Here is a 26,580-nt window from a genome sequence, read left to right on the forward strand (position 1 = left end):
GGCAAGTGGCTGGATTCTGGAGTGAAGGGAACGAGCTATGGGAGGGTCCCTTCGTGTGGTCGGGCAGAGAACTCTCACGCCGTCACAGACGTTCTTGGCAACGCGTGACCTGCCGCCGGGGCCTGCTGGCGGGGCCGTCCAACAAGTGATCGCTGCAGGAAGGTGGGAGCAATCAGAATGCCAGTGTGCTTGCTGCAATGTTGACCCAGCGCTGTGCCAACCTGACCCTCTGCCTTCAGGTCCAAGTTTCATGCCGTGGAGACCAGGGACCTCCTACAGTTACGAAGTGTGTGCGGCTGACCCTCACCTCAAGCAGTGTCATTTACACCAAATCTAAAACTGAGGTGGCAGAGGACTATCCATAGGGATTAACAGTTCACATTTTGAGGGACACAGGACTCCTAAATATCCAGGGTGTAGTGTGATTTGAAATGGAAACTTATGTGAGAAGAAAGGACCAAATTTTAAAGGATGCATTATGATTCTGGAGAAACTGATAGAGAACAGGAGAAACAAAAGAAAGTGCAGCGGCCCTGGCTGGTGTGGCTCAGTGGATAGAGCGTCAGCCTCAGGGCTGAAGGGTCCCAGGTTTGATTCCGGTCAAGGGCACATGCCCGGGTTTCAGGCTCGATCCCCAGGGTGGGGTGTGCAGGAGGCAACCAATCAATGATTCTTGCTCATCATTGATGTTCCTATCTCTCTCTCCCTCTCTGTTCCCCTCTGAAATCAATAAATATATATTTTAAAAAAAGAAAGTATGGCAAATATAGTATATTGTCTTGAAATGTCAATGTGAGGGAGGAGTTAAGACTGCGTCTTAGTGTATTTGGAATATGACAAAGAAAAGGTATTCCTTGTTCAAATCCATCAGTTACACAGGGGGTGCACCAAAACACGAAACCCGTGAAGCAACGAGGGGCCCAAATACTAGAGCAAGGAGCGCACCCAGTGGGAACCCCGCAAGGAAGGCGGAGCGGGAGGGGGAGGTTCAGGAAGCAGGAGGCTGGTTACAGCGAGGAAAGGACTGTAGCAGCTCCTCCATCCATCACAGAACAGGCATCTTCCTTCATTTGCATTCTGCAGCTTTATTACGATGACCCCTGCCTGTAGCTACAGGGAAAACCCACGGCTCTACTTGATGTCCTTCCTGTAACTTCCAGTGATGTTCCATTTCTCACCATATTTTTCTTAGCTATTAAAAAAAAGCAGTCCTTGTGGGTTTAGACTTTAATCTCTCCATCTACTCACATTCCTCTGTGCTCCTAATCCATTCATGCCCTTCTCTTTCCCCTCTCTCTCCTTCTCTCAAAATAACTGAATATTCAAGCTGAACATCGACCATCCCATCCTGTAGACAGAGTAACTTTTTTTCTTGATCATATTAGCAACTCCTCTTCCCCGCACTTACAGAGCGGAACGAGGGCTCTTCCTCTCCCCGTTTTACGATGGATTCACAGCTTCCGGGGCGAATCCCCGAGCGCTCCTTTCCCAAGTGCGTTTCCTGCCGTTGTCTTGGAGCCTCTTAAGTCCTGCTGAGCACGAGGACTTCTGGGCAGAAACCAACACTGTCAGCAAAACTGCCTTTTTTCCACCAAGAACAGCCAGCCGCCCACAGAGCGCGGCACCCTTCAGGACGGGATGTCGCGCGTTTAAACGCTCTTCATGTGATCGCGCCCACGTGGCGCTTCAGGGAGCGTTTAGTCGTTCAGCAGGAGTCTACGCGTGCTCTGCTAGCTACTCCAACAGAGCTTAATTATATATAACATATGCAACAAGATTGCCGTTATTGTATATGCTATATATTTATTAAAGCTCTTTTTATAAACGGTAACCACGTAAAAATTATATCCTGTCTCTTAACTACCGACGTTGGGTCTAGTTTGTGTCCAAGATCTGTTGCCACTCCTGATATTTTAAACATACACAATCAAAACTTAGTATTGGATATATTCCTTTTGCTATGGTAACAAGAATGAAGAAAGCGCCTTTGGAACAGGCTGCGGGTTTAGGCGTGTTCCCAGCTGAACGTGGTGGTGAAAGATGAGACTGGAACACTGTCTGAGAATCGCATGTAATGCGGTGCCCGGCCAGCGCCGGTGCGATGCTGAGTGTTCATGGAATCAAGAAACCCGTGGGAGTTGCCACTTTCCGCTCCTCCTTCCACACGGATAATGTCATCCGTGCCATTTGAGTGACTGACTGACAGCTAGCAAGTGACTTAATCTCTCTGCCTTCCTTCCGGCATCAGTTACATTAGTTCAGAAAACCGGCTCCCTCCTGGTTTGGTGAGGATTAAGTAAGATGATTCATGAAAAGCATTTAGCTCAGGTCTGGCATACAGATAACACAGCGTGCTGTCAGCTAAGGTTAAGACAGTTAAGGAACACAATATCTTGGGACAAATTCATAAGTAAATAATCTCATAAAAAATAGTTAGGAATAGCTACCCTACTAACATAATTGGCAGAACAACTGTCTGAGATCTATGTGAATGGAATACATACTTTAAACGAGTCTTCAATTCCAAGAACAATTTTTTTTTTTTAATCCTCATCCAAGGGTATTTTTCTCCCATTGGTTTCTAGAGAGAATGGAAAGCAGGGAGGAGGCGGGGAGAGAGAAATATTGACGTGAGAGAGACACATCGATTGGTTGCCTCCCTAATGCACCCCTACTGGGGATGGGGAACCTGGAACCAAGGTACGTGCCCGTGATCGGGAATCAAACCCGAGACCCTTTGGTCCAGGGCCGGCACTCTAACCACTGAGCAAATGGCCAGGGCTAAGATCAATATTTAAGAGAAGAGATTTGAAGAGAATTAAACTTTCCATCACTGGTTTGACAAAGATCACAAGAGCATGTCGCGAGATTGGATATTAATAATCCCCGGCCTTGATAACAGAATTCAAAAAATATTTATCTTTCTGGCATAAAATGCTTTCAACAGTATCCCTTCTACCAAATACACCACTTTTTCCATGAGCTAACGTGGGACCACTTCTCCTGAACACAGCACATTACAGAGTTAACGATACTGATGTCCACTTTTTAAACTTTCCAAACTTTAAGCACTTTTTTTCTGGTTGAGCATTTTTGGAGCCAAACAAATCAAGCCATTGTAGCTGCAAAAGGAATATCTAAGTGCTAATAATATTAATTGCATGGTTTCAGAGTCAATTTTACATTATACATGCCAAAGATTTTCAACCAAGAAATTAAACAGTAATTAGAACTTATCTTCCAATTACAATCTAAGGCTGTTAACTCTTCAGATGTGTTAGATTGCATTTCACAGGTTTTTATAATGGAAATTCGTGCATAAGAAATCTTTCATTTATCAGGCACGCTTGGTATATTATGCATGGGGCATAGCAATTATTTATTTAGCGAAACTTAGCTATATCAATACTAAAAATCATTTGTATGCTCAGTGATTATTACCTTGGAAAAAATTTTCTTGGAAATGGATTATGCTTGTTTTAAAATATGGGGAACTAAGAGAAATTTAATAGTACAATGGATTTTTTTTTTGGGGGGGGTAAAGGTAGGCAGAACATTCTAAGAAAAAAATAGGCTGATTTTCAGAAAGAGGCTTATAGATTATTTTTCAGGATGCAATAGCAAATGCAGATAAAGGCCACGTTTTAGACAACTTCAAAGATAGTGTAAGAACACCTATTTTGCATCTGTGAATGTATCCCCAATAATGTCTTTGTTTTTAAAAATGTGTGTGAATGTCCAGGACCACGCAGCTCTGAGTCATCTAGTCCAGCTACACATCTTGGACAGAGGTTGGCTATGTAAGGTACCAAGTCCTCGGAAACGCAGCCTCTGGCCTGGCCCTTCTCCCTGTGCCATCTGGGCCCACGCCCAGGAAACGGGCAGATGCACTGGCCACGAGATCGCAAGCAGGCGGAGATTCTAATGCTTTTAGGAGAGAGAACAGGTACATTTTCGAATCACACTAATTCAGATTTGGATCCTGACTGCCGCTGAGGAGCTTGGGCAAAGCGCTGACTCCTTTCCGGTAGACGGGCCTGATGCGCGCTCCCCGTGGCAGGGGTGAGGGCTGGGCGGTGACACAGAATCCTCCTCAAGGATGGGCGGGGCACGGAGTTCACTCCTTTCATGATGGTTTACTGCCCATTTTCAGGACCGCTCACGCCTCCCTTTGCCGGCTGGATTAGACTCAGTCCACCTCATTGAGGCACATTGTTTTCATGTTTACATTTCTTAAAAGGGACGTTGGTGGCGTGTCATAGTTTAGTTGGCAACCTGTGTATCTTTCCCGGGGCTGCCTGAAATATAAGTCTCTTTAACACTTGCATATATCTTAGATTTGATGAAATATGGCAAGAAGCTTTCAAACGCATTTGTTTTGAAAGATACTCTAGGGAAGAAGTGTCCACTGGGAAGACCTGGCCCCCGGGTGGTGGTCCCGTGCGCAGTGCTTTTCTCGTGCCTGTGAGCAGGGCTGCTGCTGGGCTGGGAACGTGTGGGTCTGACGCCTGCCGACAGGAACAGAGGCGCTGCCTCCGGGGTTATGACACTCTGTGCTCGATGCTTTCGCTCAGGTGAGCTCGCTGCTGGCTCTCTGTGTGCGGAGGTGTTCTCAGGCTGTTATTGATCCCCACTGCACAGTGGAAATTGATGCTGTGAAAACATTTTTGCTTCATGCTGCATGTGATTTGTGGAGAAGATAGCCACCTCCGCTCTGATCCGACAGCTTCTGATAATTGTGAAAGTGGATCAATGAAACTCCCATTTACTCGGGGACTTTAGAAAAAGAGATCTGCTGATCAGAACTGCCTTCGAACCACTGTTTCTGGGAAAGCAATTTGCATGCCCAGGGTACCTGGCACCCGGGTGGGGACGGGGACCTATTTATGTTAGGAGGCTGGGCGGTGGCTCATTTCTGTCACATGACCTTTGACAAGTGATTGGATCAATTCTTAGCTTCTTTATCTGTAAAGCGACTGACAATTCCCAAAGGAATCTTAGCCTGTCCTTGCTATTGCCAGATGGTGGGGATTTAGGTGACACCGATGGAATTACTCAGGAGTACAGCGCTGTGTATGACAAGGAGCCACAGTGTAGAACACAGACCACCCCCGGCTCACAGGCTCATTCAGTTCGGCTGGGGCGGCCGCTCTCTTATCCCTGGCTGACCCTTTGAAAGACATGTTGAACGTCCTGATTTTACTCTCCACCTGTATAGAAACCATCGGCTCCTTAGATAATGTGGTTCGACTCTGACATGACAACAGGAACCTTTTTGCTCTGGTTCCTGTCACACCCATTCAAGGTATTTCATATTCTGAGCCTGTCTGAGTTTATCATGCGGGGGGAGGGGGCCGTGGGTGAGCTATGCTACCTTTGCAAAGTGTTGAGGATTAATTTTGTATCCTCTTGAACACATACTTCCAGGTCCCAGTCTGCCTGGGCTGACAGGCAGACCCTGCGAGACGGATGAATGGATTACTCTGACACATGTTTTTGTGAAAGAGAGGCTAAGGGACTGCTTGGCTAGAGGAACCAAACAGCCCTATTTGCCTGCCTCCTTGGGCTTTTTATTTTTATTTTTTTGTAACAACAGCTTGTACTAAAATTAACTATTAGATACTATCAGCAGGGTAAGCATCCTTGAGAAGACATGTGCATCTGTATGGACGTTTTGAAGTCTAAATATAAAGATTCTATAAAACACCTGGAGGCTCAGACGTGTTTGGAAAAGTCAAGGCAGGGGCTGCCGCCTTTGGCAAGGCCCCCCTAGAGGCCCCCGACCTTTCGGAGATTCCTCCTTACAGACTTTCCAACCAAGTCCCTCCCGTGCTTCCCCACACCAGTCATGGCCACTGGCATCAACTTTTGGATGACTTCATCCAAGGACACAGTTCTGAAGATACTCCCCCAAATTCCTGTTCTCCTGTTGTTCAGTCAAACACTAGGCACTGCTCTGAAGGGACTTGGCAGATAGAATTATGGCTACTACAGTAGGTCCTTGGGTTACATCGGAGATCCATTCCCACAGTGTGATGTAACGCAATTTTCACCGTAAGCCGGAACCCACCTACATAAGCACCTACGTCACTCACATGGAGCACATACACAGCAGTAATGAAGTGAAACAGTAAAAAAAATTTAAAAGAAAGATAACAATTCCTGACCTTTACTTGTGGTAAATACAGTAAATAATAAAAAACATAAAGCACATATGTACGTACGTTGAAATGACGGAACTTTTTTTATAAATAAAAGGGAGATGGCGATGTAACCACAAAATGACGTACATTGAGTCCAACGTAACCCGAGGGCTGTCTGTAATCGGCTGACCTTAGATTTGATGAAATCAAATAGGAAACGTGCCACAGGTGCTGCTATTGGGTGAGCCCGGTGTAATCACAGAGGCCTTGAGGCAAAGGAGGAAGGGAGAACAGAGGCGGGGGAGAGAGACCAGGGAGGCTCTGAAGACAAAGGGCCAGGAGCCAGGGCAGGGGGCGGCCTCCACCAGGTGAGAGCGACCCCTGCTGACAACCTGGAACTGATTTCTGCCAACAACTGGGAGGAGCCTAGAAGCGGATCCTCCCAGAGCCTCTCTGAGGAGGGCAGGGTGGCGGGCACCTTGACTGCGGCCTTGTTAGACCTATGCGCATGCATTACCCCGCTGAGCCCACGAAAACTGTGAGACCACAAACACCCACTGTCTCAAGCAGCACGTTCATGGTGGCTTGTTATAGCAGCAACAGGAAGCTAATACGCCAGCCAGCCAGCCAGCCAGCCAGCAAATAGCGACTGAGCTCAAAGACTACCGGGAGCCGTGCCCGAGCTGGTGATAAGCTGTGATTACGACTCAGTTCTGTTTGGATCCTTCCCGGGTCAATTTTCTTCCCCCCTTGAATGCGGTGCTTTAGTGCGAGCGTTTGCGGTCCCATTCATAGTCACGCTGAGATGGCGACGGGCCAAAACGGCGCTCCATTTGGGATTTTCGGATCTTGCCGACTTACTGATCCCCACTGCCTCTGCTTCCTCCCAAATACCTACATTTCCCCTTTAATTTATCTCTTGCTCCTTGAAGTTCTCTTTACCACACACCGAAACATGAATGATGTGACAGTAACGTTTCTAAAAACAAGAAAGTAGTTGAGCCATAATAGCAGGATACTTGCCCGTAATTCTCCTATTTTAATTTTTGTTTTTACCGGTTTGGGTATTTATTGATAGACATCAAGGCTTTTGAGAAGTTTGTAGTTCCTCTAACTGTTAGTCAACTGGTCATGTCCGAGCAGAGGAGGAGCTGGGAGACACGCGATCATACACGGTCACTCCATCCTCACGTTCAGGAAGCTCAGGCGGGAGTTCTAGCACGTTCCTCCACATGCCCCCTCCCTGAATAAGCACTCAGACGCTTCCAAACCTAATAACCTAATGACTTCAAAGGAACTTTGAAGTAAATTTCTAAAATGTCAATCCATAGACTCAAAATTGTACAAAATTCCATTGGGAATAAGGCTCGATTCCAAAATTAAATGGAAAGCTCTGGAAATAGCCTGTATACAAGTCAATTATGAAACAGAAAAACTACAGATTTTGGGGTAAACCATCAGCTCTGCAAACTTCATCAGCATTTTAAGGGCCATGAGCACGGGTTCTGCAGAATCAGAAATATCTAGGAGGACTTAAACCCCGTTGACAAAGAGCACTTAGGTTCTCACACAAATTCCTTTAAAATAATTGTTTCTATTTTTTATTGAATTTCAGGGTCAAAGAACTGATACAGATATTCTAAAATTTTGTAAATTTGTCACATTCTCATTACCTCTTTGTTTCTTTGTTGTTTATAGAACCTTTATCCTTAATAACCTCAAACTAAGCAGCCCACTGTTCACCCGCAGTAAAACGGATACACAAATTGCAGAATATTTCTACAGTGGAATACTGCACAGCAACAAAAAGGGATAAAGGACTGCTAATGCAGCAGCAACAACACTCCTAGAGACATTCTTTTCTATTAATACACAACCTTTATTTGCAGATTAAAATAAACACCTGTAGAGTTTTAAAACCCACAAGACTAGGATTCTCTCTGTTTTCATGTGTCTGAACTGAAGTTTAAAAGTTTACCATCATTTCTATGGGCTTTTACTAACCTCTAGAGGCCTATGTCCCAGGGCTACGCTAGGTAAGTCTAAGAGTATTTGATTCCCATACACGGGAACATGCCGTGTCATGATTACCCATGATATTCCATGATGTAAACACGCTACTGTCGGAGCCACTGATACTCGGGGGAGTGGGGTCTCCGCACTGTCCCAGGTGCCCCTGCTTCAGGGCTGTCGGGGCAGCTACCAGTGCAGGACCCACCGCGAGGCCCGCGGGGAGAAACAGGGCCACAGCAGGGCCACCGGCAGCCCCTGCCTGGAGCCCGCATGGCAGCGGGACACGTTCGGGGTGTTCCCCGGCCCCCGCTTCTCACATGCAATGCCTGCCCTCAACTTTGCGCTTCATCTCTGAAGGCTGTAAACTGAACGTTCCTGTTGCCTTAATTTTATGCGACTGTGAACAGCACCTGTGGACGGACACGGGAAGGAGAAATTGCTGTTCTGGAAGCTCTTCGCTCCCTTTCGCCCCAAAGCAGTCCCTGGGAGGTGCCCCGAGTTAGACGCCCCGATTCGCGGTTCGGAGGAAGGGGAACAAGGCCGCAAGCTGCGACACGCGTATGGGTCTCCCACCTGCACCCCGATCCGGTGAGCTCACACGCAGGCTCCCTTTGTAACCGTGACCCTCCCCCAAACATCGGCGCGGGTCCGAACCCGAGGTTATGGCAGGAAGGGGTGGATTTGAACCCCAGTGGCCCGTGAGTGAACCCCATGTGGCCACCTACCTGGCCTTTGGCAACCAGTGAGTGACGGGTCCTGTGAGACAGAGGGGGGTCGCCGCAGGGGGGCCAGAGGCCACCTCACTCACAGGCCGAGTCCCCCAACAGCGGACACAACACACTCAAGCCCCTGCGGTGCCGCTACATGGTCATTCATACGGGACTGCCACCTTTGCATGTAATATCACATGATAACAGACACACGCGACACTGCAGATGCAGATGCTAGTACAGCTGTGGGCAGTAATGGCCGCCTCCTTTAGTTCGCAGACGCCGCCAGCCTCGTGTGAAGGGCTCTGGGTACGTTACCTCGAATTGTCACACCGACCCGACAGGAAAGCCCGTTACCATTCTTGTGCTGAGAACGTGCAGGTTCAGGGAAGCGACGGGACCGGCCTAAGCGCATCTCTCTGGCTCCGGATGCTGCTCTCTAACCCACGTTACAACTCTCACCTCAGACTCGTCTGCTGTGGCTCTTTTCAAACCGTGGCCGCAGGGACCTGTGCACATGTCAGTCATAAACAGAGCCGCCCAGCCGCTCCTGCTCCGGAACCGGGCGGAGACCGGGGCTGGTTGTGCGTTTGCGCACCCGGGGTCGTGCGGATGGGGGCAGCTGGCTGCAGGTCCCGGGACACGCCTGCCTGCTCCCCCCGTACCCCCCCGGGGTGCCTGCCTGCACCCTGGCCAGGCCCTGCTGCCCAGCCCCTGACATTACAAAGGACAGGCAAGCACGAAGGGGCGGCACTGGGATCGGGCTGACGCAGTGCTTCGAGGGACAGACAGAGGACAGGCCATGGCGTCCGAGGAACATTCTCTCCTTCATTCTTTTCCTCTCTTCCTGTCACTTACGCCCGGTCTCATTCTCGGAAAGGTTTTGTTGTGGGACTTGAAAGAAGTGTGTTTGAATCTGAATTTAACAAGATACTGATTTACACGAGAGAGGAGAGAGGCGAGGAAACAGAAATGTGTGACATTGTCCTCACATACATTGAAATTGAAGATAAAAGTCTTTTCCAATGCGACATGCTGGAAATGTCTAATATAATCTTAATTGTAAATAGAGATATCTGTTACTAAACACATCCGCTTAAATAAAACAGGTATGTATGGTCCTGTGTGACTACACGAGTAAATATCCATCATCATAAAAGGGGATTTATTAAACGCAGTTAAAGCTAAATGATCTTGACAGTGAAAATACTATTGTTGTCGGAAACCCTGTGATACGCTCCTGCTAGCAGAACCGGGTCTCTGGTCACACGCCCCTGTGAAGAACAGCTTTCAGCTTTACAGCTGCAACGCTCCCATTTCATAATGTGGCCCCTGGGGACAGAGCCCACCGCACTGTACTGACAGGCTCCCAAGAGGAGGAGAAAATGAAGCAGAAGCTAGTACTGTTTTCCCCCTCAAATGTCAGAAAGATAGTCACCAGGAAATGGTTGAATGTAGAATTCCTGGCGCATGCATCTAGAAATGTCCCATAATAATTAGGTATGTTTGAGACCAATGAAAGCTACGGTGTAACCTATGAATTCCCCACGCTGATAAAACCTAGACAGGGATGTATTCCTAAGGCAATCACTCCCGTTGTTAAGCACGGGAGCATGTGCGAGGCAAAGACCTGATATGGGGTATAATGAGAGGGTGAAGGGATGGCTGTGTTTGTTGGCGCATCTGAGCTCCAGGGACATGTCCGTCCGTCCGTTCGTGGTAGCGGCACTGCCTCTTTCTTATATTTCCTTGAGGAGGAGGGAGATGCTAACTGTCCTTTGAATATCACTCATTTTATGCAAGAAGATGCAAAATGATGCGTAGGTTTTAGTCCCAGGTGCCCAGTGCTGTGGTGGCGGAGGGACCCCCGGCCGGGGTGGGAAGGGGTGAGCGTTTGGCTTCCATGCGGCCGGTACAGAAGCGAATGTGTACATGGAGGAAGGCTGTGGAAGGATGGGAACAGTACGTGAATCACAGGGTTCCAGGCGGGTTATGGGGAAGCCACGTGAGAATGCTCGCTGCAACTGAGACTTCTGGGGGTGGCTGTGCCCAATTTTTTCAATTCTTTTATACCTGCACTCTGCCATATCTAGCTCTCTCTCATCATTTCTACCTCTGTCATTTCCATCTCTGTCATCTCTATCTCTGTCATCTCTATCTCTAGCATCTCTATCTGTAGCATCTCTATCATCTCTATCTCTAGCATCTCTACCTCTAGCATCTCAATCTCTATCCCTATCTCTCTCTCTATCTCCCTCTATCTCTATCATCGTTATCTCTATCATTTCTCTCTCTCTCTCTTGTTATTTAGCATCTATAATGGATGTCCTTAGGGTTTTGTTTATGAACAATAATTAAACAGTATGCACATGTGGACTCATTCCCTAATTCCCTGGGTATCTGATGACACCTTTCAGAATAACATAGTTCTGAATCAAGAATGTTGACGAGTATTTTCCCTACAGTCAAAACGCTGCCACTGAAGCTTGCAGTCTAGACCTGAGACACACAACTACTAACGCCCAGTTCTTGTTTTCCTCGAAGAGGAGCCGTGTCGTCTGAACGCCCACCTACCCTCGCGCGCCGGGAGTTCCGGAATGGCTGTCACGCACCCCACCTCGGATTCTGAAAGTCCCGTAGCCCCGTGGAGGCCCTTCTGCCGCCGTGTTTAACAGAAAACACGTCACAGGTGCTGCTATTGAAAGGCACTGAGCACACACTGAGCACGCCATCGCCATGGTTTCCCGAATAGGCCGCCTGACGAAGCAGACTTTGAAGAGAAATCTAGGAATCACACAACACACGCTGCCTCCAAAGAAGGACTGTGCGTGGGAGGGCCTCCTCGCGGTTCCGGGTGTGGTTTTTGTTGGTACAGTGATGGCGTGGGGGCACCTGCCCGCAGCTCCATCACATCACCAGCTTCTTTCCCTGGACACAGGCTTTGCCTGTGGCTCTGACGTGCGCCCTGCTGGGAAGTGCGGGCCTTCAGGGTGAGCGAATGAAAGATGATTCCAGAGGCAAGAAGGGAGCTCACACGCTCCGTGGGCCAGGCCGGCGTGAGCCCCTTCCTGCCCAGAGGCCACCCGGCTGCCGATGCCTCTGCCGGTCTCAGCAGATCCCCTGACACCTCGGTGCTTGCCAGAGCTTACCCAACAATATTTTAAAAAATAAATACAGCAGCACGTATATATTTTAAACAGCACTCACCATCATGACACAGCTACAAATAATCTAGTGTTCTACTTATTTTAGAAATGGAAGACATCTATTAAAACTCACCAAACCACACGAACCAGAATTTAATACTATTGCTTTAAAAATTCATCTTAAATCAATAAAAACTGCAGTGTTAACAGGCAGTATCTAAAGGCAGGAGTACTATCCAGAGAAAGGACACGCTCAAAACCTACTAATGTATTCCAAAAACTATTAAAAACACTTGACGACTCAATTATTGGAAGATCACAGGGCTGCTCCGGTGCCTTTGTACTGACGGAGCGAGCTGCGCGTACGAGGAGTGAGAACTGAAACTGCTAATCTGCCGGCTGCCCGGGGGAGCAGGCGGAGGGGGCAGGGGCGCCATTTACATCTGCAGAGGATTTAGCTGTTGATGCTCCATCCTGACAGGTCGCTAGTGAACCCTTCCTCCAACCACCCCCCTCTTGTCAGACTGAGGACACGCCGCCTCCCGGGGCCACTCACGGTTCATGTTCTTAAAGATGTTCATGATGGGGAGGATCTGACGGTAGTAGGGCACCAGGGCCTCGCCCACCATGTCCGCCGACACCACCAGGTGCTGCAGGACCTTGAGCGTCACACAGATGACCTGCCGGTTCCGGAGGTTCAGGGCATCTACACGGGGGGAAAGGAACAGGCCAAAATAAGAAGCATGAATTCCACCATCACAAGGCGAATCGACTGGCAGACCATTTAATTAAACCGGACTCGGCTGGGCATCACCAGTGGGACGAGCCTTATCATCACAGCTCCGAACGAGGCGCTGTGGGCTTAGTGCTATCACCAGGGTCTTGCTGGTGTGTTATCTGTTCTCCCAACCAATAGCGATTCCTTAGCATCCCCACGAGAGTGGCTCATCGTCTCTCATGGAAGAGGCGGTGATGGACAGGTAGCACCTAACAGAGAAGGCCAGTCAGTGTCGCGGGAGTGAAAGGACCCCCGGAAGGTTGACAACAGGTACGTTTTCGGTTAACAATCCTCGCTGCTCTTGAAACCATGAGACAAACACTTATCTGGGCAGGGGGACGGGGTCTCTGTGTGAGTGGAACCCACAGGCTGGCTACAAATACCCAGAATGTTCTTGGTAGAGGCGAAGGTCAGCTGCCTGTGTTTTACACTCTCAAGAACGCAGGGGAGGAACGCAAATTTTCAATGTTTAGAACTTTAAAAGAAATCGTCTGTAAACAACTACAAGAGACGGAAGAAATACGAGTTGGCTAGAAAGAACACTTCTGAGGGCACGGTGATGAGGTGCAGGCACAGAAGGACGGGGGCCGGGGGCCGTTCTCACACGGGCCGGGGCTGGAAGGTTCCCCTTGCGAGGAGAGGTCAGAGGCTGGGACCAGGGCACTGGTCGCCGGCTGCGTGAACTTGGCCGACACCCCACACTTCCTTGGTCCTAGACAATCATGGGAACCTGTTACTGACTCTCTCAGATGACTACCAGTTCTAAGGTTTATACAGAAGAGCTGTAGAAAGCATGTGTTAGAGAAGATCAAAGGTGTGTCATACCCTGTGAGGCCCCAGACTATTCCAAGATGAAGTCAAAGACTCTTATTAGGAAGATGTTCTACCTCCCCCCAAGAAAGGTCGGCCATGACCTTAAAGCATGTGCCATTTGTGGAAGGACAAAGGACAAAGGAACCAGGCTTTCAGAAGGGACGATGCTACACTCAATATACCTGGGAGGCATCCTGACATCATTCTTGAACTCTGGGCCTCATTTCCAATAGCCTGGATCTTGATCGTCTCCCAAATTCAGTTTGTTCCAAAGGTAAGTTTCTGCCATAAACGTTCTCTTGGTCCTCCAGCTCCCTATGGAGTAATGCCACAACCAGGTTCCCAGCCAACCAGCGTCATATTCTGTTTCTGATCCCTCACTTTCCTTGTGTTGAAAGTCTTCTTGGTTCATCTTTGCAGTATCTCTTGAACAGATGTCCTCTTCCCCATCCTCACCTCCACACTCTGGTTTCACCCCACCTACACGTCTCTGATCTCCTGATCCTTACCTCCATTACTCGGGTCTCTCCATCCTCACTCTACTCCTTAAGCACTGGTCTCTATTCTCTCTCTCCTCTGGTCCCGGGTCTCCATCCTCACCACCTCCCCTGGGTTCTGGCCCTTGAACTCCCCACTGGAGCACTGGCATGGCCATCCAACAGACCTCCTCTGTTCTTTCTCACTCTCCCAGCCTGTCTCCTCACACAGCTGCTGCATGACCCTTCCTAGAGCATTTCTAACGATCTCACCACCCGCTCAGAGCACTGAGAGTCCCCCTCCCGCCCACCCCATTTCCTACAGAATAAAGTACAAACTAGCCAGTCACAAGGGGGACACTGAGGGAAAGTCTGAACCAAACTGAATTCTCAGTTAAGAATCCAAGACTATAAGGAATCATTTAGTGGTTTCACAGTTATTTCCCCTGGAAGCACAAGCAAGTGTTTAAAAATAAGCAGTCAGTTACATTCCTCCCAGCAACGAAGTGGGGGTTGGGGCATGAAAACACCTTCAAGGCCGCCCCACCACACCTGTTGCAGTCCGGATCAATTCTTATTTGGTTTAAGAAACACAAATATAATGACTGGAGATGAATGAATCCCATGTAACTATGGGATTCCGTTTCATGATGGCTCATCACTACAGAATTTAGACACATTGCAGGCCATACCCTATATTCTGAAAAACACTAAAAAATAAGAATGCTATAAGTTAGCCTAAACGCTATAGTAATGAGATAGTGTCAAAAAACCATGGGACGGTGGAGAGGGAGAAGGACATGAGGAGTATCTCACAGGCAGGAGTGGGGGCCCCTTTCCTGGTCTCATCTCCTCTCAAAGTTGTTTCGTCTTTTCCGGAAGTCAGGTGTGACCGAACCTTGCCTACTGATTCTGCTCAGTTTAGCAGAAGAGAATAGAAGCCTGTGGAAATGTGGTTCTGAAGATTATGGGCAGCGAACATCCTTTCAAAATGTCTCCCAGTGCATCTCAACACACTCTCGGTGTGGGACAGATCCGTGATGGCTCACACACTAGCGCAGCCGTGGGCAAACTACGGCCCGTGGGCCGTATCCGGCCCGTTTGAAATGAATAAAACTAAAAAAAAAAAAGACCATACCCTTTTATGTAATGATGTTTACTTTGAATTTATATTAGCTCATACAAACACTCCATCCATGCTTTTGTTCCGGCCCTCCGGTCCAGTTTAAGAACCCACTGTGGCCCTTGAGTCAAAAAGTTTGCCCACCCCTGCACTAGCGGCTAACGAGTATTGAGCACGTCTGTGTGGCAGGAATTAAACTGAGCACTTTCCATATATTAGTTAACTTAACCCTCATTCAGCAAATGTGTATTGAGGATGTATTATGTATCAGCCAGAGTTCTAGGAACTGCAAATATAGACCCGAAAAAGACAGATGTGGTTCTCACCCCCGCCCGCCCCGGGCATACATTCGTGTGGAAGAAGATACTGCGCACATTCCACAAGTGGGGCGAGGATTCAGACGGATGGGGTATTTAAACAGCAAGTCCAAGGGGGCATTCAGGCCAGGCTAGCAGTAGGGGAGGCTCCCAGACTCAGCAACAGGCCCAAGGGGTGAGCAGACGTCACACAGGTGAAGAGCAGGCCCAAGGGGTGAGCAGATGTTACCTATGTGAAGAGCATCCCAGGAGAGGGAGCAGCATGCTAGAGGCTGCCCCCTCCTGGACAAAGGAGTTCTTTCACCACGTGTCCTGCTCCTGCTCCTATGGCTCAAGTACTTGGTGATGTGTGACCAAAGCCCCAGGTAGCAGAGACAGTCCCCTAAGTGGTTTCATCGTTGTGTGTAAGTGTTTCTGGGGATCATTTAGAAGTGGCAGGGAGAAGTATGCAGATGTGTGCCGATGTGTAAAAGGAAGGGGAGGGCTGGCACTTCCTCCCAAGGTGAAAGAGCCCATCTTGCTGTGTCAACCAAACAGAATCGGATGCTTAAGGTCCTGGGTGTCTGCTTCTCTCTGTACTCCCCCCGCTCCCCCAACCCCCCTCCGAAAAAGGACTCATAGCCACATCTCGCTAGATGTTTTATAAACTGTTGAGTGAAGATGAGGCATTGAAACGAAACTACATAAGTGCGCTTTTATATACTGTACATTAAAAAAATGTGTAATGGAGTGTGTATAGTTCTCATTACAATTTGTGGGTTTTGTTTTTTTCAAGAAAGCCTTTCTGTTGACCCTGAAGAATCACCAGGAGGAGAGCCCGTTGAAGGAATCAGAAGAGAGAGCTGCCTGGGTGTGGGTAGAGCCCCTCGGGTGATGGTAGGAAAGCTTTTGGTAGCCCTAGTGGCTCCTGAGCGCTGGCTACCATGGGGCTCTTCTGTTAGGGTGTGCACGCCACAGCTCAAAACAGGCCAAAGCAAGCTGTATGCTTTCCTTATAGAATATACCGTGAAGGACTAATCTTTTTATACAGATGAGTAATAATAACATCAAACTTTTGTTGATTAGCTTTATGCCTATAATGCGTAGGTAATTGATGACTTGGTGATCAGTTAACTGTCTCTCTCGTGATGGGTAGTAGATCTATTAGGAAATAATTATTTCATCTTATTGTGACCCCCATTAGATGAATATGGTTGTGATAAATGTTATAGGATTGACAACAGTTGACAAGTAAAATGCCTGAACTGGTACCCTCACTGGCACAAGGGGAACCCTACGTCCTCCTAAAGGACCAGGGTGTGCCCCAGGCAAGCCCTTCACTTCATCCGAGAGGGCGCCGTGACATGGCCCCTTTCCACTCCAGGGCCTCTAGTTTTCTCCCTCATTCTTGGGGAATTAAGATGTTCCATTAAGTTGTAAGTCTTTTTGTTCTTAATATCCCAGGAGAATTGAATATAAAAAAAGGTTGGTTTTCTTTCTTTTTTTTGAAACAAAGTTCTTTTCTTTTGAAAAAGTGTATTAACAGGTATAAAGAGAATATGATTCTCTAGCTTGAAAGAGAAGAAATGTGTTTATTCTTGAATCGATGGCCTTGAAAGCTACTGTCAAGACTTAAGTGAGGACTTTGAACTTGAGATTTAAGGTTTTGAAAAGGGTCTGACATGGGAAGCCTACTGACATTATAGATCAGCCAGCGCAACCTTTCTATGCAGGAAATCGGATTTCTATTGCACTGCCTACCTTACCGCCTTCAAGAAGAATCAGCACGGGAGAGTCTTCAGATGTAAAGAAATTGGTGAAGAATAAAGACAAAATGAAGTCAGAGTGTTAAACCCTTTGCCGTAGATGGTTGTAAGTTACATGTATGAGTTCTTCAAGCATAAATTCTCTGACTGCTGTAATGTGTGCAAACCGAGAACATGTTCTGCTATTACACATGGTTCGCGACTGTGGAATCAGGAAAAATGGAAACAGTTCTTCTGTTAATACTGGAAACAAGAAGATGCAAAAGCAAACAATAAATTCTAAAAGACATTGTTGACGGGTGCTATAAATGTTAATGTCCTTGTTATAAAAATAGCTTCACAAACCCATAAAAGACCGAATCTTCTCATTTAAAAATGGGCAAAGAATAGGACTAGATACTGCACACGATAATAAGTACAAGTGAACAATTACTATTCCCGAATGTTCAACTTCAGTGATAATTAAAAGATAATTTTGAATATTATTAAATGAAAAGTTTTTGAAAATTTAGTTCATCAGTCTGGGAACCGGTTCGGGAAAGAGGGCCCTCATAGCTCGCACATTGAAGGCGCCTCCCTCCCCCCCCCCCCCCCCCGCAACCTTCCCACGCTATGCATGTAGCACGTGACCCAGCAACTTCACTTCGGAGCACTCAGGCTAAGGAAGTGTACAGCTGTGAGAAAGACGTAGAGGAAAGGAGGTTATAAGAATTTCTATTTGTAATTACAAACAATCTAAGTGTCTCAAAAACCACAGCTTATTTAAATAAAACCTAGTGTAGCCACATAAAGGAAAATTATGAAGTTATTAAAGTCATCTGATAGAAAAATATTTTAATAATAGGAAAACATTTATAAGATGCAGGTGAGTAAAGAAGTAGCTTATAAAGCATATTTTCACTAGAATCTCATTTTGTAGGATACAATTTAGACAGAAAATACTGGAACTTTATAAAGTCAGATGCTAACAGGAGAGACTAGCTCTTCCATAGGCATATATAGACACCGGATTTCATTCCACTCAAAAACAGTTTTGCACTGCTTATTGCAAAATTATGAATATACTTTGCATATTTCCCTAGAAGTATTCTTCTTCATGATTCTGACTTCATGTGTGTTTCATGTAGCAGAACTTAAGTGACTTTCCTTATCTTTTTCAATATTTTCTTGATTATTATTAACCATCTATATTTTGAGACAAACTTTAAAATCATTTGGTCAGGTTAAAAACGTGCTTGGCACTTTGTTAACATTTCTGATAAATGAAGAGAATGATTTCAGGGGAAATGATCCTTTTTACTTCTGACTGAATATTTCCATTAGAAGTAGATATCTCTTCAACTTTTCCTATTTTTAATTAGGTTCCTTAAAAAGCTTTACGGTGTTTTTCATGTAGATTTTGCATAGTTTTGTGAGATCTACTTGAAGAAATTTTATATTTTGTGACTGTGTAAGATCATTTTATCCCAATATGCTCTCTAAAAATTATTGACAATAAATACATAAAAGCAAATGATTTTTGTATACTTATAACTGTGAACTTATTTAATCCTCTCACTGGTTCCAACTGTTTTTGAACAAATTCAGTTGGCTTCTATCCTATATAATCCTATATAATAAAAGACTAATATGTAAATCGACCAAATTGCAGAATGACCCATCGCTATGACATGCACTGACCACCAGGGGGGCAGATGCTCAATGCAGGAGCAGCGCCCTGGTGGTCAGTGCGCTCCCACAGGAGGAGCACCGCTCAGCCAGAAGCCGGGCTCATGGCTGGCGAGTACAGCGGTGGTGACGGAGCCTCTCCCACTTCTGAGGCAGCGCTAAGGATGTTCGACTGACAGCTCAGGCCTGCTCCTTGCCGTCAGTCAGACATTCCCCAAGGGTTCCCGGACTGCAAGAGGGCATAGGCTGGGCTGAGGGACACCCCCCTGAGTATACGAATTTCATGCACCGGGCCTGTAGTAAGAAATTTTAAAAAATTGCTAAATTGATCTTTGCTTTCTAGTATTTCTTTTTAGTCACATGACAGGGGCCACATTTCCTAAAAGAAAACATAGTGTTGTTGTGCTGGGAATGGACATTTTTGTTTTCCAACCGTTCTTATTTATTCTTCTCAAATAATTTGTTTTTATTTCATTGTGTGAAATATCTGTGTAACACACTGTGCTTTAACCATTCAGTGGCCTTAATGACAATCACAATGTTGTACCATTATCAACATTATCTTTTCTAAAACTCTTCCACCATCCAAAACAGAAATTCTATATCCATTAAGCAAAAACTCCCCATTTCCCCCTCCCCCCAGTCTAGTGACCTCTAACCCACTTCCTGGCTCTATGAACTGCCTACTAGAGATGTCTTAAAGTACGTTAAGTATGTTTTTTTCTGAAGTTCAAATATTTAATTAATATTTGAGATTATGGGCCCAATATATTTCTATAATTACATTTTGCTACTTTAGAGGCACTAACCATATAATTTATTAAATTACATAATAAAATAAACCAAAATATGTTTTCAAACCAAATTTAGGTTTTAAAATCATAGACATTTTTCTCCTTTCAGAACAGAACTCAACTGCTGTGCACAGTTAATTTGGGGACAATTAAAACATCACAGATTTAGCTCAGCTCTTACAGACATGGCGTGAGCCTCTGACGGCGCTTAAGATGTTTTCTCTAATTCATTTCCCAGCAGCGTCACATCAAAAAGCATCACTTTTTCTCTCATCCCACACAGAAAGGTGCTATCTTAATGCAAAATTCAGATTCCCCATGAGAGCTTTGTCATTACAGGGGTTAATGTCCTCCCTCCCTCTGCCCGTCCCTCCCTTTTTTCTAGACAAGAACGGATTCTGACTTTAGGACCACAGAGCACAATGCAGTGTTTCGTCAGAGTGTTTGGCCTTTCTTTTCATGACTGACTTAGTTTTAAGGATGAAAGGACTCTGTTATCTAAACGGTCTCAACAATTCAGACCCAACACGGCCGATGAGAACCCACACAGAGGACCCTAAAGAACAGCGCAACCCCCACGCTCCTTCCCCACCTCGCGGCAGCCACGTCGGAGTCAACTATGACGGTTTATGATATACACCGGCTCTCCCCGAAGAGGAAGGCTGAGAGCTCTGCTACAAAAGAGAAAAATGGGCCAATGTATCCATTTCCAAGGAGAGGCCCTTTTCTCCCCCAGAGAGCGCTTGAGCAACTGCACACCCCGGGCTTGAGTCGGTGTGGGGCTCAGTTCTGGGTCTGATCAAGCCCGTGATGGCGGCTCCCCGGAACACAGCGGTGATTATGTCCCTGCAGTGAGCCGCCGGCTCAGCTCACACGGCTAACGCGCCTGCTCAGAAGGGAGCTCACACACAGCTGGGTCAGCAGCCTCCTCCTGCAGGCAAGCTGCGGAAGGGCGGAAAGCGGGACCTTTTCTTTGTGATGGTGTGATCAGTCGGACCCACGCACAGGTGCCGATGGTCTGGTGTCCACCTGCCGCGTCCCTGGAGGGATACGCAGCGGCCTGTCCTTGACCCGGCCCACTTCCCATCTCAATCGTTATGGTCACGTGGATGAAAGTTACAGACCACAAATCTATCCATCCTATGATGACCCAAAGCTAGGCAGTCTGTAGAGATATGACCATGAGGGAACACCAAAGAGGTAAAAAGAAGTTGCTGTTACTGCCATCTCGATGGGCACTGTGCTCAACCGTCTACTTGTTAGGAGGTGCTAATCCTGGCAGCACGTTTGGGCGGCTGCTTCATGATCCCCTGAGAGAGAAAAGGCTTGATGTGGGTGAAAGGCAAGCCGGGCTCTGGTTTGCATGAGCCCACGGCCTGTGCTCAGGGTGGCCAGACCCCACTTCCTCCCAGCATCCTTCCCACCAAGCCCTGGGGGGCGCCGGGGCCGGGCCGGGCCTGAGGCAGGAGAAACGTGCAGATCTGCAGGCTGTAGTGTGGCCTTTGAGCAAGCGGACTAGATACGGGCTGAGTGCTGAGCTCGCGTAGCCTGTCCTTCAGGAGCATGTCATTGTGATGGGACTGGGCGCGCCGGCATCTTCTGAAAAAGCCAGGGACGCCTGTGGTAGAGCTTGTCCCTGGGCTGGGGCTCAGCCCTCGCAAGGAAGGATGGGGACTCCCAGGCTGAGGTCTTAGCCGGTGTGACTACAAGCTGCTGCCATGGTCAAGACGGAGATGGCGATGGTGGGGACGATGGTGATGAGGACACATGTATAACAGCAGTGACAGTGATAACACTTATCACACACCACGTGCTCTGTCTGCTAAGAGCTTGAAAGAGATGAGCTCGTTAACCACCAAAATACCACATGGGATGGATACGTTATTGTCCCAGTTTTATGAATGGAGGCTGGAGCCTCAGTGTGGCTAACCAGTCGGACGGCTGGCCTGGCAGAGGTGGGATTCTGACCAGGGAGTCTGAGTTTAGACCTTGCCCCTGACCATCACGCATGCTGGAAGGGCAAGAGCAGTTGTTTATTTGCGGATAGGAAAGGGACAGTCAGTAACGTGGTGAATTCAGTTGGAAAATGCAATGCTGCTATCTTCAGCTCTTCCTCCCTTTTACTCGATTACACCTTTCTAGTTTGAACGGCCATCATCTCCATTCCCATCGTCTTGGTTCTGGATCACTCTGACTCCTTTTCCCTATTCATACGGGCATCCAACCCCCTCACAGGCCCAGAAGGAATCTTCCCTCTTCCAATACTTCTGAGGCTATCTAACCGCCGCCTCAGGCTGCTACCATCTTGCATCTACTAACACATTCTCCTGCGCAGGAATTCACGGAGAGTGACACCAGATTTTAGATCGTGACTTTCTTGAAGGGGGATTGAAAGTGGGAAGGTATTAGACAGATGACGAGTGAGAGAAATGGGTAGAGAGGAAAGAAGAGAGAAAGCAACCGCCGGCTACCTGGATGTCACAGCCGCACCTGGCCCTGACGGCCCATACGCAGCACAGCGCATCGCCTATGAAGAGCTGCTTCCCGCCTGACCGGGCATCTCTCCACGACCTCACTTAATGATCTCAACAACTCTCTGAAGTACCTGTTAATCGCCTTGTTTTGGAGATGAGAACTCAAGGAGATGGACAGAAAGGCCGGGCCCAGGGCCTTTGCAAGGGCCACACCAGTTCTCAAGGAGCACAGAGCAAGGCGGGCTTCGGCACCAGCTACCGAAGGTCCAGAATCCATTTCCCTCAGTGGCCATGGGGTCTCATTTGGAATCGTGATGGTCAGTATGGGCCAAGTTTGCTGCAGCGACAGGTTGGCCCTTCATCCTCAGTGGTTTCACAGGGAGAACAACACTTTTTCACTCATGGTAGAGATCCAGTCAGGTCCATGGGGGCCAGGAGAGGAGAGGTGGAGGACTGTGCACGGGCCCCCAGTGCTTGGGTTGAAGAGAGCACACATCGCGTCCATTCCCAGCCCACTGGCCGAGTTAGTCCCGTGGGTCCGCGTGCACGCACAGCACAAGCGCTGGGAGCAGACGGAGCTGCTGTGCGGCAGCGTCTCTGCCATGGAGTTCCTGTGCCGGGGAGGCTGCCTCTGCCCCTTCTCCTCCCCAGCTCTGTGGGTAGTTACATCATCAGGGTTAAGCGAGTCAGCACGTTCCCTTCCCCTTGAACGCAGGCCAGAGCTTGGTGGAACCCCCCGCTGGTGTAATCAGAGCAACACTTTGACCATCTCCAGAAATTCTGGGACAGATTCTGGGAAATCCGCTCTTTCCTACAGGGGATAAGTAAGTGGCGGTCCTAGGATCTACGCGGAGCCCCCTGGGGCCAAGCTTCAAGGTGACCTTGCAGAAAACAGTGACTGGCAAGCCACGCGATGCCACCAGGCCTGCGGTGACATGCTCTCCGGGGTGCTGGGTGTGTGGCTTATTAAGCAAACCAGCTCTTCATGACAACTTGAACCCATTTTTTTTTTTTTTTGCATTCTGTAACCAAAACCATCCGGAGGAGCATACCTTCCCCCCTTATTTTCAGAACAAATGGGATATTTTCTTCTTGAAGTAAAAGGCACTGCCATTTTTACAGTTATTATCACTTTTAAAAGAGTTTACCTGGAAATTTTCAAGATCTATAAATAAAATTATGAGACCACGAATAAAGGGTGGCATATTTCAATTGTCCTTGCTCCTTTCTGATTAAATAAAATGCTCAAAGGAATTTGGGGAGTAGGACATGGATTCGGGCATGTTAGCCTTGCGTGGTGTGCTTTTCCTTCGGGTGTTCTCACAGGAAGACTCTGCTCCCGAACATGTTACTGCTCAGGTCGCCTCAGCCGAGTCTGCGCCTGCACGCTCGTCCTTCACAGCCGGTGACCCCGCTCATCAGAGCGGCCCCGGGGAGGTCAGGGTGCGACTGTAACCCCACGACGGCCGGTCGCCGCGCCTCCTAGCAGACCGCTCACAAGCGAGTGTTGCTGCTCGTACAAAGAGCCACAGGAGGGAATGGAGATGAACAAACACCAACGTGCTCTCACCACGTCAGTAAATTCTGAAATATTTGACAACCAAGTACATACTGTACACAAATTAAGTAAAGAAAATGAAGGCGATTCCCAAAGCTGAGAAAAAATAAGTTGTCGGAGGAAAGTAAGGCAGTCAGAGTAGATGTGTGAGCGACAGTGAGCAGCGGGATGCGGCCACGACAGTGTGACGCCTGGTGGTTGATTTCATGGCGATGGAGCTATTGAAGGGTGGAGGGCGAAGAGGGAAGTGTGGGGAAGAGAGACACACCCATTACTCAGCGACTCAGGCCCCACCTACACCGTGTGGCTGGGAACAGACAGCAGTGGGCACAGTCTCGCCGAGATGTTCCCAGGCTCCGTCCTGTTTCCTGCGAAGAGCGATTACTCCTCCCACGCGTTGGTGGGTCAACTCGGAGACCTGGGATGTGGCCAGGGCGCTGCTTATGCAAATCCCCCCACCCGGGCGCAGCCTCCTCTGTGGTCTTGTTGTGTCACTAGCGAGTTGCCTGAATGCGGCCCCGGGGCCGCGGGAGGCCGTGGCGCCCACTTACTTTTGATGGGGATGATGAGCTGCGGGATGACGGGGAGGATCTTGCTCCCGCCGTGCTCCAGCATGTCGTGGATGCCCTGCCGCGCGAAGAACTCGTAGGGGAAGGTCATCTCGCAGAGCCCGTCGAAAAACAGGGGCAGGTAGTGGTGGTAGTCCAGCTTCTCGATCTCCACCTGCCGGGACAGAGGACAGGGAGCCGTGAGCCCCGCGCTGGGCAGAGCCAGGCCAGCCATGGCCCCAGTCGGGGCGAGCCAGCTCTTCCGGCCTCAGCGCACCTGGGCCAGCAGTTCCCCTGGTGGCCTGGCCTCCCCATGGGCGGTGGGTTAACACCAGAGGCCTTTCCATCTTAACAGATTAGAGCAGGGGTCCTCAAACTACGGCCCGCGGGCCACATGCAAATACAAATATTGTATTTGTTCCTGTTTTGTTTTTTTACTTCAAAATAAGGTATGTGCAGTGTGCATAGGAATTTGTTCATAGTTTTTTTTTAAACTATAGTCCGGCCCTCCAACGGTCTGAGGGACGGTGGACTGGCCCCCTGTTTAAAAAGTTTGAGGACCCCTGGATTAGAATCATGAGTAATCTAGCCTGGAAGCGTTTTAGTACTTGTTTCAGGTTTGTTTGTTGTTTCGGGTTAGTTTTTCTTTTTTTACCATTTTGCACAAAAGCAAAGTTAAAAAGAATGGAAGAATCCCGTAGTACATATGCTGAAAAGGTGGGTGTAAAAATAAATCAAAAAAGAGAAAAAAAGTAGAAAGGAGATGAGCACCCGGATTTCTAACAAGAATCTAAGGGGGTGTGCATGATGTATTCCTGTGACGGTGAGAGAGAGGGTGCAGCGTGACCCCGTGGCTGTCCCTGGAGCCTCGGCAACAGGCTGTCGGTGTCATCAAGAAGAAATGCGAGCCCCGCCGTGGGCCGAACCGGAACAGGCCACGGGCACCTCCAAGTCAAAATACCAGCAATCTCTCTTCGGCTTCTTCTCGAACAGACGCATCCCTGACCCACCCCAGGCCTCCACGCCTCCTGTCCTGACCTTCGCAACAGTACCAGCCCCGACAGGAAGTGGGCAATGAAACTACAACCACGGAGCTGGGGGAAGCGATGGGATATGTTCACATGCGGGGGCTCTGTCCTGGCCGCGTCCTCCCTGGAGTATCTACCCAGGACCTGACTTACCTCCCGCAAGGTGACAGATGTGACGCTGATGTCACGGAGGGAAGAAGCCCACAGACTCAGACTGCAGATGCAACCCCCCTCCCCCTCCCCCCCCCCAGAGCAAAGGACGCAGCGTCCCCAGGAACCAGGCAGGCAGTGCTTCCTCCTTTCCAAGTCCTTGTGGGTGTCCCTGGCGCCTAATTATCACCTTCTAACTAGCAAGGAGCCATCAGCACTATAGAGGAGGTCCCTTTGCATTAGCAGCTGGTTATACCCCCAGCGCCCTCTCAGCTGGAAGGTTCTGGAGTCTCCAGCCACTTGCCTGCCTGCTCCTGGGTTTGAGTAACTGGCAGCCATTCCACGCGGCTCCTGAGTGTCTGCTGTGAGTCTCAGTTAATCAGAAGTTCTCCAGCCCCCAAGCGGGAGGACTGTCTCCAGCCTGCTCACGACCTTGACCCTCCCCGCCAACCGAGGAAGCAAGCAGTCCTGACCCAAGGTCCACCTGGCCCCTGGAGGTGGGGCGTGGAAAATGAACCCCACGTAGAGTAGGCACAGACATCAATTTTATTCCACATTCCTGCATATTCATGACATTAACTTTACTCACAGTAAAACTTAACAGAATATATGCCCAATACCCATTTTCTCAAGGACATTTGAAAATGTTATAGAATATGATTTTGTACAATTTTTAAAAAAAAATGTATTGCTACATCATTCAGCTCCCAATATATATAACAAGTAACAAGGTTATCATTAATTTTATCTTCATAATAAAAGTGTCCTGTGTACTATATTGCTATTTATGTTTTTCATATGTTTTACTAATCCTCTTTCTTTTTGCTTATGTTGGCATTTTATATGTCTTTCATAAATAGCAAAGCACTGACGTTATAACTTAATGTGTTCCAAGGCTTTTTAAATACATTGTCATACCCATTTATGTCTATAACTAGTTTCACGTCTGTCATCTTATTTTTTCATCTCTGGTTGTTGTTTTTCATTTAACTTTTACTGTCTATTTTGAGTTTTGAGTGTTTTATTTACACTTTTTGGAATTATTTCAAAGATAAGGCAGCCTGTTTAAATATTTTATGGCAACTATTGCACAGCT

General features: G+C 48.0%; 1 protein-coding gene across 1 annotated transcript in view; it reads right to left on the reverse strand.

The window, feature by feature from the left end:
- The window catches only part of PACRG (parkin coregulated), a 301,250-nt gene that overhangs the window by 113,231 nt on the left and 161,439 nt on the right, over positions 1-26,580 (reverse strand). The window contains exons 3-4 of the mRNA XM_059699885.1: positions 24,310-24,481; positions 12,569-12,718 (exon numbers count right to left, since the gene is read on the reverse strand). Coding sequence (XP_059555868.1) covers positions 12,569-12,718; positions 24,310-24,481 — 322 coding nt within the window. The remainder of the gene's footprint in view (positions 1-12,568; positions 12,719-24,309; positions 24,482-26,580) is intronic.

This window comes from Myotis daubentonii, chromosome 6 (assembly GCF_963259705.1).
Source record: "Myotis daubentonii chromosome 6, mMyoDau2.1, whole genome shotgun sequence".
NCBI classification, from domain to species: Eukaryota; Metazoa; Chordata; class Mammalia; order Chiroptera; family Vespertilionidae; genus Myotis; species Myotis daubentonii.